Raw genomic sequence first — 15,906 nt, forward strand, 5'->3', positions numbered from 1 at the left:
AATTGTAACTGTATCACTCCTATAAGAGTAAAACCAGAGCACTGAAACACAGCCGTCCTTGTGGAATAAGTGCAGTCCAATCATTTTCACATGTCTGCAAATGCTTTTCCCACCCATTTTTTTTAGGGGAAATTATCCATTCATTACAATACCTGCCAAGGTGGCCAGTGTACTGTTGGGGTCCAGTATTTTAACCAAAGGTACATTTACACCTGTTTCTTGGAAAATCTTGTTCTGAAGAGTCATGGCCAACATTGAGTCAATGCCCAGCCCACACAGAGTTGAGTCATCATCCAGCTCATCCACACTAACATTGCTGATGTCACTTACAATTCTTCTGACACTTTCATGTGGCGAAGACAAATGCTGAACCCTAGGCTCATTATTGAGATAATCCTTAAACTCCATTTCCACTAAAGCTGACAGCCGCTCTCGGAGAGAGGCATTTTGTGAAAGCACATGAATGTGAAGATTTTTGAAGTTGAACTTACATATGACTTGTTGTGGTCTGTTCATCACAAGACATGTTTCAAGTGCCTTTTGAACATAACACACATCCATGACCATCATCCCCTTTGCCTCCAGAAACTGTTGGAAATGGTCCTTGTTCAACAAGAGACCCAGGTTCAAAGGACCCCAGTTGATGGACTGTCCAGCAAGTCCAAGGTTTCTCCGATAATGACAGAAACTGTCGAGGAAAGAATTGGCTGCAGCGTAGTTACATTGTGAGGCATTGCCAATAAATGAAGAGATGGAGGAGTAGCACACAAAGAAATCGAGTTTGTTGTGAAGTGTTGCATAATGCAGGTTTAGAGCCCCACACACTTTGGGCTGCAGCACTTTTCGGAAGAGGGACTCATCAAGGTTTTCGATCAACGCATCATGTAACACCGCCGCGCTGTGAAACACTCCTTTGATTGGACAAGAGTGGAATCTTTGTTTAATCATTGAGATTGCTTGCAAGACCTGCGTCGACACAGAAACATCACATTGGACATTCATTATTGTGACCCCATATCTTCTCTGGAGAACTTCCATTTCAAACTTAATTTCATCAGTCAGAGCACTTCTGGACAGCGTTGCAATACAACCTCCAGCATTATGGGCAATGAACTTTACGGTCTCAAGTCCCAATCCAGAGAGCCCTCCGGTGACAATATAAACACAGCTCTGTTTGAACAGTTTTCCAGACCTTGGAAGGAAAGGGATATCAGACACTGGACAGTGTGATTCTGTTTGGTCTAGAACAACTTGCTGCACCGTCTTTGTTGTAAAGTAGGACTCATCATCTGCATCAGTCTGATGCTTGTTCGTGCGTGATAGTTGAAAGGTCTCCCTTTTCAAAGGTAAAGATAATGAATCAAAACCTAATGACATTAGCCAATTGGAGATATTCCTGTTTTGTTCTTGCAGATTGGCTCTTTGAAGAACATTAGCCACATTAAGTGTATGCACATGAATGTGCTCACTCTGCATTGCAAATCTGTTCGCTGTGAGTGAGGACATGTGATTGTTGCATACAAAAACAATGTGTCTATCGCGATTACCACTGTCATGCATCCCCTGCCAAGAGTGATCAAAGGGGGGAAGAAATACAAATGCATGACTCCGATCAAAATGCAGGGATTGTCCTCTGAAGTGTGGAAGAGAGGAAACATTCCAGCCTGACCTGTTTGCTGACAAAGCCAACACTTTCATCAGAGCAGAGGCAGAGTTGGAGGAGATAATGATCAGCTTTCTGTGCTGTTGTTCTACCTTGGACAGCATTCTCTGCAAGATCTCCCAGGCCAGTATGAAGTAAGACACACATGGAGTCTCTTTCAAAATCGGGAGTTTTTTGGTGCTGTAGCACACGGCTTCAGGAATTATGATCTTTGCGGTGGCAGCAACTGGATAACAGGAAGCAATATGATCTCCGACTCTTAGATTATATACATTTTTCCCAACAGCTGTGACAATTCCACTGAAATCTAAAGCCAGAAGCTTGTGATTCAGTGATGTATGCTTGTTCCAATACATTGTCTTGCCAAAGTTCAAATGTGAAATGGTGACGGGAAAGTAATCTGATGAATGAGCGCATAAAGTGGTCAGCTGAATCTCAACAGACTTCTCTTGGACAGGACTTGCATTTGTGTCATAGAGGACTGCAGACAAGTGAGCCATCCTGTATGGATCAGTTGTCTGAAGAACAAAGTCGTCCTCATTTCCTGACCGCATATCTCCTTCACATAAAACCTCCTCTCTCATGGGGGTCCTTACAATTCTCGTTGTTGATGCATGTCCATTGCTGATCATGACCTCGTGATGTTGGCAGGTGTTGATTACAAAAACCAGCGTTTGAATGTCTTCACCGGTCACAGAAGCAAGATCAATCAGTTGAAAAGAGAGGCCTGCAATCTCTGCTGCACAAGACCTTGTCATACCAGACAGCACAAAACCAGGACTTACATGGTCCACAGTCATTTCTCTTGATCTGTTGGTTATGACTCGGACAGTGAAAGAGCGTTTGCTCTCTTTCAAGACTAAAACAATCTGGCGAAATAGCTCACAGCAAGTCACCAAGCGGTCTAGCATCTTCTCAGGTGACAAGTGACTGAAATCATCTACTCCCCAAAGGAAGAGAACATTTTCCAAATCCACATTGCTTTTAAGTGAGTCCAACACTAACTTTCGAATTTGATCTGCCATCCAATGCTCACCGCTTTCAACAAATGCGGACTCTGGGTGTAAGTATGGCCTTAGTCCTTTAGCAATGCCAAGTTTGTCTTCAAAAACTATTGCTTTAATTTTTGAATTTTGCAAGTCTTCCTTGTCAGTAATTGAGGTCATTTCATTGTGGAAAAAACGTGACTGAAGACCATTTGAGCAATTGCCCAAAAATGAGATCCTCACCCCTATAAGTTCCACAAGTACATGACCATCTGTGTTGGAAAAGACACCAGACACATCAAGGAAACCTGGAGTCTCTTGAGTGGCTCGCAAGTACATGACCATATTCTCCTGTAGTGGTGCTGATATGGCTACACTACTGATTGCTGAGGGAAATCCTTGCTTGGCTGTTAGCCTTCCGATAGCTACCACAGCGGTCATTTGCAAGAAATAGTCCAATAGCACAGGGTGGATGAAATAGTCATGAAGGTGTTTTAGAAGTTCCTTTGGGACTTGAATAGCTGTCACAGCTTCCTTGAAATCTTCTCCGAAATGCACATCATCAAGCTGTTCAAAGACATTGCCATATTCAAATCCTGCTTGAGATAGAATAGAATAAATCTCTTTTTTCTTCATAACCAATTTGCACCTTTGGTAGATCATGTCAAGACAAATGGTTGGTTCTTCTAACTGCGTTTGGCCATCTGTATATCTGTACATTCCAGAGGAATGTGTTGCGACAGGAGAATGTATTTTAAATGAAGCTCCATTCTCACCAGGTTCCAGAGTCACTTTCAACTGATGAGAGTTTGAGCTTAGTGCAAACAGGTTCTCAAATCTTACACTGAGCTGGAGCAGAGATACAGGTTTTTTTGGCCTTAAACTCGCCATCACTGAGGCATAAGCCAGTTCGACAAAGAATGCGCCTGGAACAATAGGAACACCATTGTTTTTATGCTCCCAAAGATATGGTGCAGTCTCTAAAGAGAGGTTGCATATGTACTCTTTGTTATCCTGCTTTATTGGGGATATGAGCATGTGAGGGGGAAATGCAGATGATTCATTACCTTTTATCACAGCTTCAAAATGCAATTCCTTTGTTGTGTTGACAAACTGGTAGACTGGAAACTCTGTGGGCAATGTTTCATAACCCCTGTACAGCTGATGCCAATCTACACTGTTGCCTAGTTCAAAGAGTTTGGCCACGGTGGACAAGATTGTGCTGAAATCTTTCTCTGGTTGGACTGAGGGAAGAACTACGGTGTTATTTCCAAAAGTTTCATGTATGTTCCTTTGGAGAGCCCTACGGGGCCCAATCTCCACAAAGACCACATTTGTCCTTGAGTGCTTGTCTTTGGTGACAGCGTGCAGTGCTTGTTCAAATAAAACAGGCTCCCTAATGTTCTTTGCCCAGTAGCTGCCTGTTGTAAAGTCACCATCTGAATAACATTTACCAGTCACCGTTGAAAAAAGTTTGCACTCCTTGTTTTTGGCATACAAGGGATTAATACTTGTCTCAATGTCATCAAGTATGGGATCCATCATATGACTATGGTATGCTGCTGGTACATCTAGTTCATGGAGGAAGAGATTTTTCTCTGCAAACATAATCTTCAGCTTCTCATGAAGGATGGCTATAGCATCTGCATCTCCTGACAGAGTGCAGGATTGGGGGCTGTTGAGCGCCGCAACACAAATTTTACCAGCAAACTCCGGAAGGGTTTTTAATACCTTTTCTACAGCCACATTACTAACAACAAGCATTTTTCCTCCTGTGACCTTATTCTGGAGCGTACTGCGGTGGTACAACACTTTCACAGCATCCTCAAGAGACAAAAGACCAGAACAGTGAGCAGCAGCAACCTCACCAACAGAGTGTCCAAGCACAGCGTCAGGTTTGATACCCCAGTGCTTTAGGAGGGCTGCAATTCCAACCTGAACTGCAAAAATAAGAGGTTGGACAACATTTGGCCTGCTGAAATCATTATTATCATATTCACCAGAAAGCCATTGACTGATGCTGATGTTTTTATGACTCTGAAAGAGATTCTCTACTTCTCTGACCTTATCTCTGAAAACAGGAACCTCTGTTAGGAGCTGTTTGCACATACCACTGTAGGCAACGCCATTTCCACAAAACACAAAGACCAGCTTGATGTCAGGACTTATTGATTCAACCTTTGCTTTCAACACAGATGTCAGCTGATGTTTTAACTCTGAGAGGGAAGATGTTGGGAAGGCTCTTCTATATTTGTGCCTAGAATGACTCCTTCCACATGCGGAAGTGTAGGACAGGGCCTGTAAGTCAACAGTTTGATCATTGCAAAGCCTCTGGTAGGTGTCAGTGACAGACAGAATAAATGATTTCTCACAGGCTGCAGATGTTACAAAGACATTTGTACAGCTTTTTGGGATCTGATTTGGTACCGTGGTCTGTCTGTACTCTCTTACAATCGCATGTGCATTTGTGCCTCCAAATCCAAAGCTGTTGATCCCAGCTACCCTTTCTAATGACCCCTTTGTCTCCCATTGTTCAGCTTTGGTTGGAATTCTTATACAAAGAGCTTTTACATCTACACTGGCATTGTCTTCTGAGTAGAAAACTGACGGAACAATGGTTGCATGCTTCATCATTAAAAGTACCTTTATCAGTCCGGCCACTCCAGCTGCAGATTCTGTATGTCCAATGTTGCCCTTGACAGAGCCAATCCACAGCGTCTCTGAACCAGGAGGTTTGGCTTTAGCAATGACATTTGAGATGCTTCCTGCTTCTGTTGGATCTCCAACTGGGGTTCCTGTCCCATGTGCCTCTATGTACTGGACATTTGCAAGGTCAGACTCTGAGTAGATGTTGCGCAGGAGTTCCTCTTGTTGTGTCATGGATGGTTTGGTAATCGGAGTAACAGAGTGTCCATCTTGGTTGACCGCTGTTTTGCTGATGATACCCCATATTCTGTTGCAGTCTTTTATGGCCTTTGTAGAGAAAGTGACACTATTAGCAGACTATCTATTTTCCCTTCTGTTTGAAGTGTATTAATAGCATGAAATTACTGTAAAAATCTTACCTTTTTCAGCGGCTTCAGGAGAACTACACCACAACCCTCCCCTCTACCGTAGCCATCTGCTCTGCTAGAGAAAGGTTTGCTGGTCCCCTCAGGTGAGATCATCTTTGCCTTGCTGAGAGCAACAAACACTCTTGGTTCTAATATACAGCTGACTCCTCCACACAGAGCCATATCGCAGTCTCCTAGTTGAAAAAGAGAGTGAAATAAAATATGAAACATTTGAATGTGATGCATTGCTCTTAGGAATGACATTTGTATGGGAAAAATATTAACCACATACCTTGCTTTATAGCCTGGCAGGCTAAATGAAGCACCACCAAAGATGAAGAACAGGCACTGTCAACAGCAAATGAAGGGCCGGTGAGATTAAAGGTGAAGGATATTCTATTGGCCGCCACACTCATGGCTGTACCGGTGCCGTTGTAGTGGTTAATCGTAGTTGGACTGTTACTTTGGAGTATTTCGTAATCCCTGTTCATTAGACCTGCAATACCATTCAAAAACAAAATGTCAGTGTGTTTATCATAACAATATGATTTGACTTTTTGATTTATGTATGTGAAAGATAGTAATTACCCATGTACACTCCAGTTCTGGTTCCGCTGATGCTTTCCATAGCTATACCCGCATCTTCTAATGCCCTGTATGTACACTGCAGAAGGAGTTTCTGCTGAGGGTCCATGAAATCAGCCTCTACTTCAGTAATGCCAAAAAACCTGTGATCAAACTCATTAAACCTGAAATATAAAATAGCAGATTTATCAACATGTTTTAAAATGTGGGGATTAACATTTGATTTTGCCAGAAAATGCTTACCCTTCTATTAGAGCTGCTTTGGTTGTTTGTGTCTTTCCGGGTTTGCTCTCATCAGCATCATACCAAAAGGTGGTGTCAAATCTCTCTGGTGGAATATCCACAACGCAGTTCTTTCCCTCCAACAGAACCTTCCAGAAATTGTCCAAACCTTCACCTAAAATAGAATGTACCACAATTCAAGAATTAACCTTTAGACTACCTCGAAAAAAAACACAGAGAAATTCAAAATACTTCAATCATACCTCCAGGGAAATTGCATCCAATCCCGATAACCGCTATGTCATCATTTGCGTCCTCCATTATTCCTCTGGTATGGCAGAAAGGTGGCTCTGCGGACATGGTTGCTTTATTCAAAAACCCAAAGAGAAACTTCAAGCTGTTCCATAGTGAAGCTTAATGTGCAGTCCTGGCTGCTCTTTCTTTGGCAGAGCTAGTGCTGCTGTTCCTGTAACCCTTTATAAACATTGTGCCAATGAAAAGGGGGGCGCAACAATGCCCTGCCTTGTTGCACCTCACTTGACTTCACCTGGAACTATATACACTAATTGTAACTTAAGATCATTCAAAGGGAGTAGTGAATACATTGTTTTTCTTGTTTGCAGTTTAACAAAAGAGCTCAGTGTCAAATAAAGTCTGCTTTTTCAAGGCAGACATTTAAGTCCTCTAAGTGGTCATTTCCAAAGAAACCTGTGATCACCTAGTATCTCAAAGGAAATAGTAACCTTTTAACCTCATAGATGTTCCTTAACAAATAATCATTAAGACAACCTGATTAAGGTATCAGGTGTTAAAAGAGATTAAGAACACAAGAGAGCACATTCTTTCTCTATTGAGATCTATTACAAAAAGACAAACGTATGCTTTAAAATATATAAGAATGATATTATTTGTATTTATAACTAATTGGCTGAACACATAATCTGCAGATATATGCATACTTATTAACCAAAGTCTATTGACAAATGCAACAGTAATTATTATAATACAACTGGTCAAACTGATATAATAAACCCCAGTAAAACGTTATGCATTACACTAACGCACATCACATCATGCAAACATTATCTTGCTACTTTTTCAATTGTTATTCCTTTGCACATTTCTTCTCCACACTACCTCTTTCAAATCAGCACAGCTCTCCACTTTACATACAGCATATAGTATTTGTCATATGCAAATATTGTTAATTTGTTAGAATAGTCTTCAAATAGTTCTTGTAAAAAGCTGTCATAAGAGTCAATTTTATTTTATTTTGCTACATATTTTTCTTTCTATGTCTTTGTATGCATCACACATACCAAACCTACTTGTTAATAAAACCGCTTCTGATTCTGAAAATATTTGCCTTCATTTTTTGGACATGTTGTTATGTTGGAGCCTTATCCTGAAAGTGTTTAGCACTTCACTCACCCCCATGATGAGAAAGAGGAATCATTTGCAGATACATTTAAATTATATCACATTTACATAAGTATTCAGAATCTTCAATCAAAATCAAGCCTCCCATTTCTCTTTATCCATTTAGGAATATTTCTACAGAAGCCATGCAATTGAATGAACTATCCAGCCCTATGTTTCTGTGTTGCTCTGCATCCACATTGAACCAAATCCAAAAATTCCCATTTTTACTTGATGTGTGTGTGTCCATTTCAACAATGGAATTCAGTTCATAAAAATATGCTGTAGTTACAAAAGCAGAGGGTTAAAAAAACACATTTAAACATTAGGAATCATTTGTGTTTTAAATAGGTGACTAAATAATATTGTACCAAAGAATGTACCCATAGTAAAAATAATATGTATTGGAGTTATTTATCTTCAAAGGAATGCTAAAGACTCCTTCTGTAGGATATTAAAAATAGAAACAGTTACTTACACGTTACACATTTGCTAGTCATGTCATCACATTGAGTCATGTACTGAACACCAATTTCATGAGTAAGGGTAACCTTTATTTGAGCTTCAAGAAAGCCTTTGTCTAAAAGAACAAACAGAAGCACAAAGGCAATCCTTTTACACGCTGACAGTATATATACACAGTTCCCCTCCTATATCAGCTACACGTGAGCTTAGAATCACACAAGGGAATATTACTAATTTCAGAAAGAGAACAACTTTTGGGCACTTAAATAAATAGGAACAAACAAAATAGATGCGACTGAAAGACATAATCTAGAGATTGAACTCTATTATGAACAGCAGAATCAACTGTACCTTGGTACATTCTAGATTGAGGTCTTTTAAGGTTCTATGGTGTTGACTTGTCTGTACAAATGTGTATGAGACATAGACATACATGAAAGCATTCATCGCACCATGACCTTTGTCAACTTGCTCTATAACCTCGTAATGTTACCAAATTTGTATAAAATGATGCCTTTTGTCTTGGGAGTTGAGGATAATAAGCCCTTGACGAAACCTGTGGACAAACACGTGGAGACCCCATTTTTATTTCATCCAATTAAACTGTGATTTCTTAAAAAGATTGCTGTGAAACCAAAAGTCTTCTCTACAGGAAAAGCAAGAGAAATGAAGATAAAATAAAAATGTATAAGGGGTGAAACATCTTCACATCTATAATAAGAGGGATTCAAACAAATGAAATACAAGGCCTCCAAAAGGCCAGTGCGCAATTGCACAGCTTCATATATACATAATACAAGATTTTCTAAAATATCTACTGAGGTATCGGGAGGTCTAGTGATTTGTCCCCAAGCAACATCTTGATCTCTTTGGCATCCAGAGTCTCATGTGCTAGCAGGGCGTCCGCTAGCTTCTTGTGCTCCTCACTGTACGTCTTCAGGAGGGATTTAGCACGTGCGTAAGAGTCCTGGATCGAATAGGAAGATAGGTCAAAAATAAATGGATTAAGAAACAGATACATTATTAAACATATCTGACAAATAAAGTCAATGCTGTAGGAAACTCACATGCAGTAAAACCCTGACTTCCTGTTCGATGGCTGCTTGTGTCGCGGGGCTCTGCTTGGTCACGTCCTTGTAGGTCATCACCCCAAGCTGCAACAAAACACAAATGACTTCCGTTAGACAAAAGAACAATAGACTTCCTCATGCATCATTATACGCTGCGAAGCTTTTTCCCAGGACTCCAGAATGAAATACTTTTTTTGCTTTAGGAGTAATTATATGTTACAGTGTCAAGAGGACTGAAGGGTTTCATTGTAACGTAACAATAAACCATTCTCCCGGTCTCTGAAGAACAGCTGAAATCAACATCATCAGAATAAAAATTGAAATTTGCGCTACCACTTTATTGTTTATATACACTATAAAAACACTTCCAAAGCAATAAAATCCACAAAACAGCACTATTGAGTATTTCTTTTTGTCATTTATGTTAATGGTAAGTATTAAAAATGTCCCCTAATCAACCAAACAAATTAAACCGTTACCTTGTCACTCATGCCGAACCTGGTCACCATCATTTTGGCTATTTTGGTCGCTCCATCAAAGTCACTGGAGGCTCCTAAAATACACATAAAGATACAAATAATCAAACTATTGTGTAGTAACACAGCACACAGATAATATAATCAGACATTAACTATAATATGGCAATGGAGTACTTGAGTGTGGATGTCAAATTATAAAAAAAGACTTTGTTTCATCACAGCTAAAATACAAATTGCTAAAAATGAAATTCTGTATTTCTTATTATAACACCGATCTGTCAAGGTACATTTGCTTTTTGAGTTCACACAGACTGTATTAAGAAACTATATACATATTGTGGTTACAGTGTGGTTGAAACATATTCTCTTAAACATAATTTCTGATGCTGATTGCACATAACACCCAGGCATCAACTAAAGGTATCTCTCCCGCACCAGTAGTGATGTTGTCATCTCCGAAGATCAGCTCCTCTGCTACTCGGCCCCCCATGCTCACATCCATCTGAGCCAGCAGCTGGGCTCTGGTCTCACTCCAGCGGTCATCCTCTGGGAGCATGGACACCTAAAGGACAGAGACAAAGACAATATGTTTAGCTTTAGGTTTAATGAGACAAAAACAGCACTTATTAGGTATATTGGAAGAGCTTACATGGCCAAGAGTTGGGCCTCTGGGCATGATGGTGGCTTTATTGATGGGCATTGCGTCTTTGGTGTAATAGGCTACAATAGCATGGCCGGACTCATGGTAGGCTGTGATGGTCTTATTCTTCTTGTCGATGTCAACACTCCTCCTCTCAGGGCCTGGTTTTAAAAAGGATTACAAAAATTCCATTCAGCTTTTCTATATTTTTCCTATCTTAGATCGAGTCGATGTAATCTGTCTCATGTGATGTCAGGGTTCCAGAGGAGATTTAAACACGGTGTGTACTCACCCATGAGGATCTTGTCCTTAGCAAACTCCAGATCTGTCATTGTGACCATCTCTTTCTCGTCCACGGCTGCCTTTAGGGCGGCCTGGTTCACCAGGTTCTCCAGCTCGGCCCCGGTGAATCCCACGGTCCCCCTGGCAATGATTCCTGCTTCCACGGCTGGAACAGAGCAACACAATAGGAAATGCCTTCTTTATAAAAAGGTGATCAGTGTTCAAGAGACAATGGTGTCCCTTCATAGAAATGGAAAACAGAGGTATTCTCACAGGTGTACCGCTCTGAATGCTTTGCGATTTCAGTTGATAAGGAAGGCTAATACTTGCAAAATGTGCAGGGTTTGTCAATAATATAAGAGAAGTTGCCACTTTTCTTTGCTGGTATTGGTTGAAAAGAGAATGTTGGTTCGTAAAATAAATCTAATGTTCTAAGTTTCCAATTTCAATTAGTTTCTGAATTGCCAAAAAATGTATAAGGATGACAAATAAAGAGTGCAGTAAGAAAGATATCCTGAGAGATTTGATTGCTGAGATATTCATTTAAAGAAAGTACCTTAATATTTAACATTAAGACCTACCAGGGTCCACTTTGATCTTGGAGAAGTACCAGTTGAGAATTTCCGTGCGTCCTTTCACATCGGGGCGAGGGACCGTCACCTGCATGTCAAATCTTCCTGGCCTTATCAGAGCGCTGGGAAGCAGGAAAGAAATATTAGTTAATAAATATAGTAGAGTGATCCCTAATTTCCATTTTAAATAAGCTTAAGGCAAATTAGAGCTTATGTGAAACAATGAATTGTAAACATACCTATCCAAAGCTTCTGCAAAGTTTGTAGCACCAACAACGATCACACCTTCATTTGGTTTGAACCTGTAAAATAAAAAAACATTAAGAGTTCAAAATGCAAAACATTTTTTCACACCAAGTCTGTTTAATGTCAAAGGCAGAAAACTGACCCATCCATTTCAGCCAGCAGCTGGTTGATGGTTTGTCTAGAATAAGGATGCATCGGAGACTCGATCCTCTTTCCTCCAACGCTGTCCAACTCATCGATGAAGATGACACAGGGAGCATTTGCTTTTGCCTCTTCTGCAAACCACAAAGACAGATTGTAGTTTGTTTCGATAAATCCTCAACTGGATACTCTTTCATTTTCTCCAAATCCAGCAGACTTACTGAAGAGGTTCCTGATACGACTCGCACCGACCCCCACAAACATTTCATCAAACTCTGACCCGGAGGCGTAGTAGAAAGGAACATCAGCCTCCCCAGCGATGGCGCGCGCTAACAGAGTCTTTCCGGTGCCTGGAGGACCAATAAGGAGGATCCCTGAGAGGATAACAGAGGGATAATACGTTTTAAATAACAGCATGTCAACGAAAAGACCTATTGCCACACTGTGCACTAATTTCCTGGACAACAAAAAATGAGGAAATGAAAGATCTAGAGACATTTTAAAATACCTTTAGGCAGCTTTCCACCCAGAACGGTGAACTTCTGGGGGTTCTTGAGAAACTCCACAACTTCTTGTAATTCATTCTTGGCCTCCTCCACTCCTTTGACATGCTCAAATGTCACATTCTTCACCTGGACGGGGTCGAGTGCAGAGTCAATACCAGATGTAGTGCGGAACCTCACTGTGAGAAAAAAACAAACAACTGGTTAGAACAGTAACACCGGAAGAAACGCTCCCTTTATTTACAGTGTTTTACAATGAACGACAATATGCCAACTGCAGCACATTTATGATGCAAATCTACGCTCCTTTTGACATGTATTATTCCCTACTATTAGAAAAGTTTTAGCATACTTGTATAAAGATATACATAGCTGTAATTTAGTGTAACTGTTGAATGCAGCAGAATCATAAGTCCAACCCTACATGCAAACTAAAGGAGGAATGCTATCTCTTATTAGTTATATTCTGAGGTATTAACTTAAAATAGGGACAATTTTGAACATATTTAAGATTAAAATAGGCTCAAGTGAAACTATTCCATTCCATCTTTTGGGAGATGAACAAGAAGTGTTGTATTCACAGTGTGCATGTAGGGTTTTGAGTGTAAGCATAGGAGAGAATAAGAACTGAAACAAACCAGCATCAGAAAAGGAGCCTTTACCCGAGAGAAACGGGGATCTCGACAAGCCATAAATCCCAACAAGAAGCAGGGCAATAAGGATCAACCTGGTTCTCCTCAGCGAGTCTGTAAACAGAGCAAAGACACTTATAAGATGTTTATGTAAATCATAAGGTCTCCCTGCAACTTAACTCAGCACTGCCACTCAAAGGAAATGTGGTGTTATCTTAATATTATACAAGGTTGCTTATCTTTGTTATTTATAAGTGTAGTGCCTGATAGCTAAGTAAGTGAGCCACATGCCTTGTGTTCTCTGAGTGAAGGCCTGAGATCTCATGAAGCCCTCACTGAAACCCGTCTTGAAAGCTTCCTGCTGGTTCTCTGGAAGGTTCTTCTGCTTCAGCACTTCGTCCAGTGATTCTGGTCCTTTTTCCCGCTGAAGCAATCCCTGTAAGGCAAACAGAAAAAGAGTTGGTTGGGAAAAGAACATGTGGCTTATTAAACTTCCAAATCTGCCCCGTATTGGCTTACCTTCATGAAAGCTGGTGTGTAGGGCTCAGATTCCACCGGACCGTCATACTCTGTTCGCCTGGTCGTTGGTCTAAAAGTCTTGAAGCCCCGACTCTGGACCAATACTAAAAATAGAGACATATTGAAAGCCACATTAAACACTACCCTTAAAATGTCAACTCATTCATACACATTGATAACTTTCACACAGCAGGTTACGTATTTAAAATCAGTTTCTTACCAGGCAAGAATTGTAGCTCTGAGCAAGCTGCTTTTAAAGGACTGTGGTGCTGTCTGTGGAATATTGGGCAGCCAAAGACCCCCAACGTCCTGTGTGAGAACCCTGTCAGACAAAAAGTAAACAAAGGGTTGTTCATATTTAAAGATTTATTGACAAATGTGCATAATTTGTTTCTTGAGTTACACATTTTTGAGATACGAAACCGTTCCATAAAGTAAGATATTCTTAGAAAACAATAAGGGTGTGAAGGCTCATCGCTCTGAGCTGCTTACCATGTTTGTTTTGAAAGAAGCTGTCTGCAGAAACGTGGCTCGACCTCCATGCTGAGGGGACAATGGGAGGTTCTTCTGGTGCGGGAATAGGCAGCAACCTGCTGAGCAGCTCATCCAGCTGACTTCCCCTGATCTCTGACAGGCCGAGGTCCCTCACACTGGGCTGTAAATACGGGGAAGCAAAAGTAGGTTATCTTCTTAATAAAATCATTACGTAGGTTTGGAAAAATCTTTAAACATTACTTACTATCACAATAATTTTTTAGAGACAGAAATGAAGTTAGACATACGTCATGACTTAGGAATTTGAAAAAAAAATTTGAACATTAAATAGACGATCAAGGTTGCAGGTACTAGTAGAAAAACACATATAGGTAAACAACCCTCTGACTATAAGGTAATAAATAGGGTATGCCTGCAGTACATTTTGATGGTGTGTTAACAGCGTCCTTTCAGTTTGTCAGGGACGCAGGACGACTATCTTTCCACATCACTGCTTCACCTTGTTTTTCTATGTTTTTTTCTGTAGGGAAACCTTTGGGATAAATGATTCAAACAATATTTAAAGTTGAACCATGAGAGATTCACTGTGGTTGATGTGTTTAATCAAAGTGTAAACCTCCAGAAAAGAGGGTTCTTTCTCACTCACAAAGGTGATTGCAGGGTGTTAATAGATAAAGATCTAGTGTTTACTACAGTTTATCCAACATAGACAATGTTCAGTATTATTTGTATGTCTGGTTCATGGTTACCAACTAAGTAAAATGAAATACATATGTGTAAAAACATACAAGTTCAGACAAAAGTCATTGATGATTATGTACAGTCCCTTCAGGGAATCATATCTTTAATCTGTGATGCCCATCTCACCTCTTTCAGATATGAACTGTGCTCTGGAATGAAGCCTTGTTGCAGGGTCTGGATTGAAGCTGTGGCTGAGGTCTTCAGCGATTGGAGGGCATTGATGAGCTGGCTGAGGGGCACTATCATCTGGCAAATATATAAACAGAGAAAAACACATGATGTAATGACCTTACTATATAGGCTAAACACAAATATAAGTTGATGTTTAAAGGTTTGCTAGATTTTGTTGTGAAACTTCCATACAGGGCATTGGGTCAGGACAATTACATCGGTTATTAAGGCTGACTCCACACTGCTCGTTGCCAATCACAGAGCAGTATGGCTCACCTACGTCAGATGTGTGACAGTTATATAACCTCAACTGTTCGAAAATGAAGTTAGCACCCTTCGACTTTATTACAACCTAGCACTTCCCATACATATAAGACGGTACAGTCATAAGCAAAACTGTACGTACGCATACAGCGTGACATAAGCAGAGGCTGATTATGACCGTCGCTTTGTTAATGCTAACATTAGCTGAGCTAGGTTGTCATTGAACGTTACAGAACACAGGACATAAACACCGACAGACCCCGCTTCTTATTCCTATACATCCCAGGACAATCCTGTACAGGCAACTCTGACTTGATAGCTTAATGACATTAAGTTAGCAATACGTTGACAGAATAGCACACATTAGCTAGCTAAAATACAATGCTATCCACGGCTTACCTGCTGGGGCTGAAACGACGCTGACAGTGAAAACATATTTGCAGAGTGACAATTCACAAATAGGATTTCGGGATTTGACGTGTAGGGGGAGGCCCTCTAAACAACTTAAATAAGCGAGTCCTCCCAGCAGCAGTGTCCTTTTGTTTGTACTTGTTACACAACTTTCAGCAGCTTAGCTAACAACAGCAAATGGATTCTTCGGCATCTGAGGTCAATTGACTGGACTACAATATTACGTCAAGTTGAATTACTACCGGGTGCAGCTTGCGTCATTGTGTGGACCCCAATGTGGACCTCAAACCGCAATGTTATCAGAAATAAACAGTAAATGAGAAAAATATAACTTTATTTGCATATTA

At 40.5% G+C, this 15,906-nt stretch overlaps 2 protein-coding genes across 3 annotated transcripts; both read right to left on the bottom strand.

The window, feature by feature from the left end:
* Positions 1-132: 132 nt before the first annotated feature.
* pks1 (polyketide synthase 1) lies at positions 133-7,962 on the bottom strand. The gene is made up of 6 exons (XM_034149998.1): positions 6,773-7,962; positions 6,531-6,684; positions 6,291-6,451; positions 5,995-6,198; positions 5,715-5,896; positions 133-5,622 (listed from the first exon to the last, which is right to left on the bottom strand). The coding sequence occupies exons 1-6, from the start codon at positions 6,867-6,869 to the stop codon at positions 133-135; spliced, it is 6,288 nt and encodes a 2,095-aa protein (XP_034005889.1). The 5' UTR covers positions 6,870-7,962.
* Positions 7,963-8,460: 498 nt separating this feature from the next.
* On the bottom strand, positions 8,461-15,781 carry yme1l1a (YME1-like 1a). Of its 2 annotated transcripts, none has more exons than XM_034148915.1 (18): positions 15,548-15,781; positions 14,840-14,959; positions 13,970-14,132; positions 13,698-13,799; positions 13,478-13,581; positions 13,250-13,394; positions 12,965-13,072; positions 12,332-12,505; positions 12,045-12,197; positions 11,825-11,957; positions 11,676-11,738; positions 11,446-11,558; positions 10,875-11,030; positions 10,592-10,743; positions 10,378-10,504; positions 9,943-10,016; positions 9,461-9,547; positions 8,461-9,360 (listed from the first exon to the last, which is right to left on the bottom strand). In XM_034148915.1, exons 1-18 carry the CDS (start codon positions 15,581-15,583, stop codon positions 9,208-9,210), a joined length of 2,163 nt encoding a protein of 720 aa, XP_034004806.1. In that variant the 5' UTR covers positions 15,584-15,781; the 3' UTR covers positions 8,461-9,207. The 2 variants fall into 2 exon arrangements, with proteins under 2 accessions (XP_034004806.1, XP_034004817.1); XM_034148926.1 differs by having other exon boundaries at positions 9,077-9,360; positions 12,989-13,072.
* Between the last annotated feature and the right edge of the window lie 125 nt (positions 15,782-15,906).

The sequence above is a fragment of the Trematomus bernacchii genome, unplaced genomic scaffold (genome assembly GCF_902827165.1).
Source record: "Trematomus bernacchii unplaced genomic scaffold, fTreBer1.1, whole genome shotgun sequence".
Taxonomy (NCBI): Eukaryota; Metazoa; Chordata; class Actinopteri; order Perciformes; family Nototheniidae; genus Trematomus; species Trematomus bernacchii.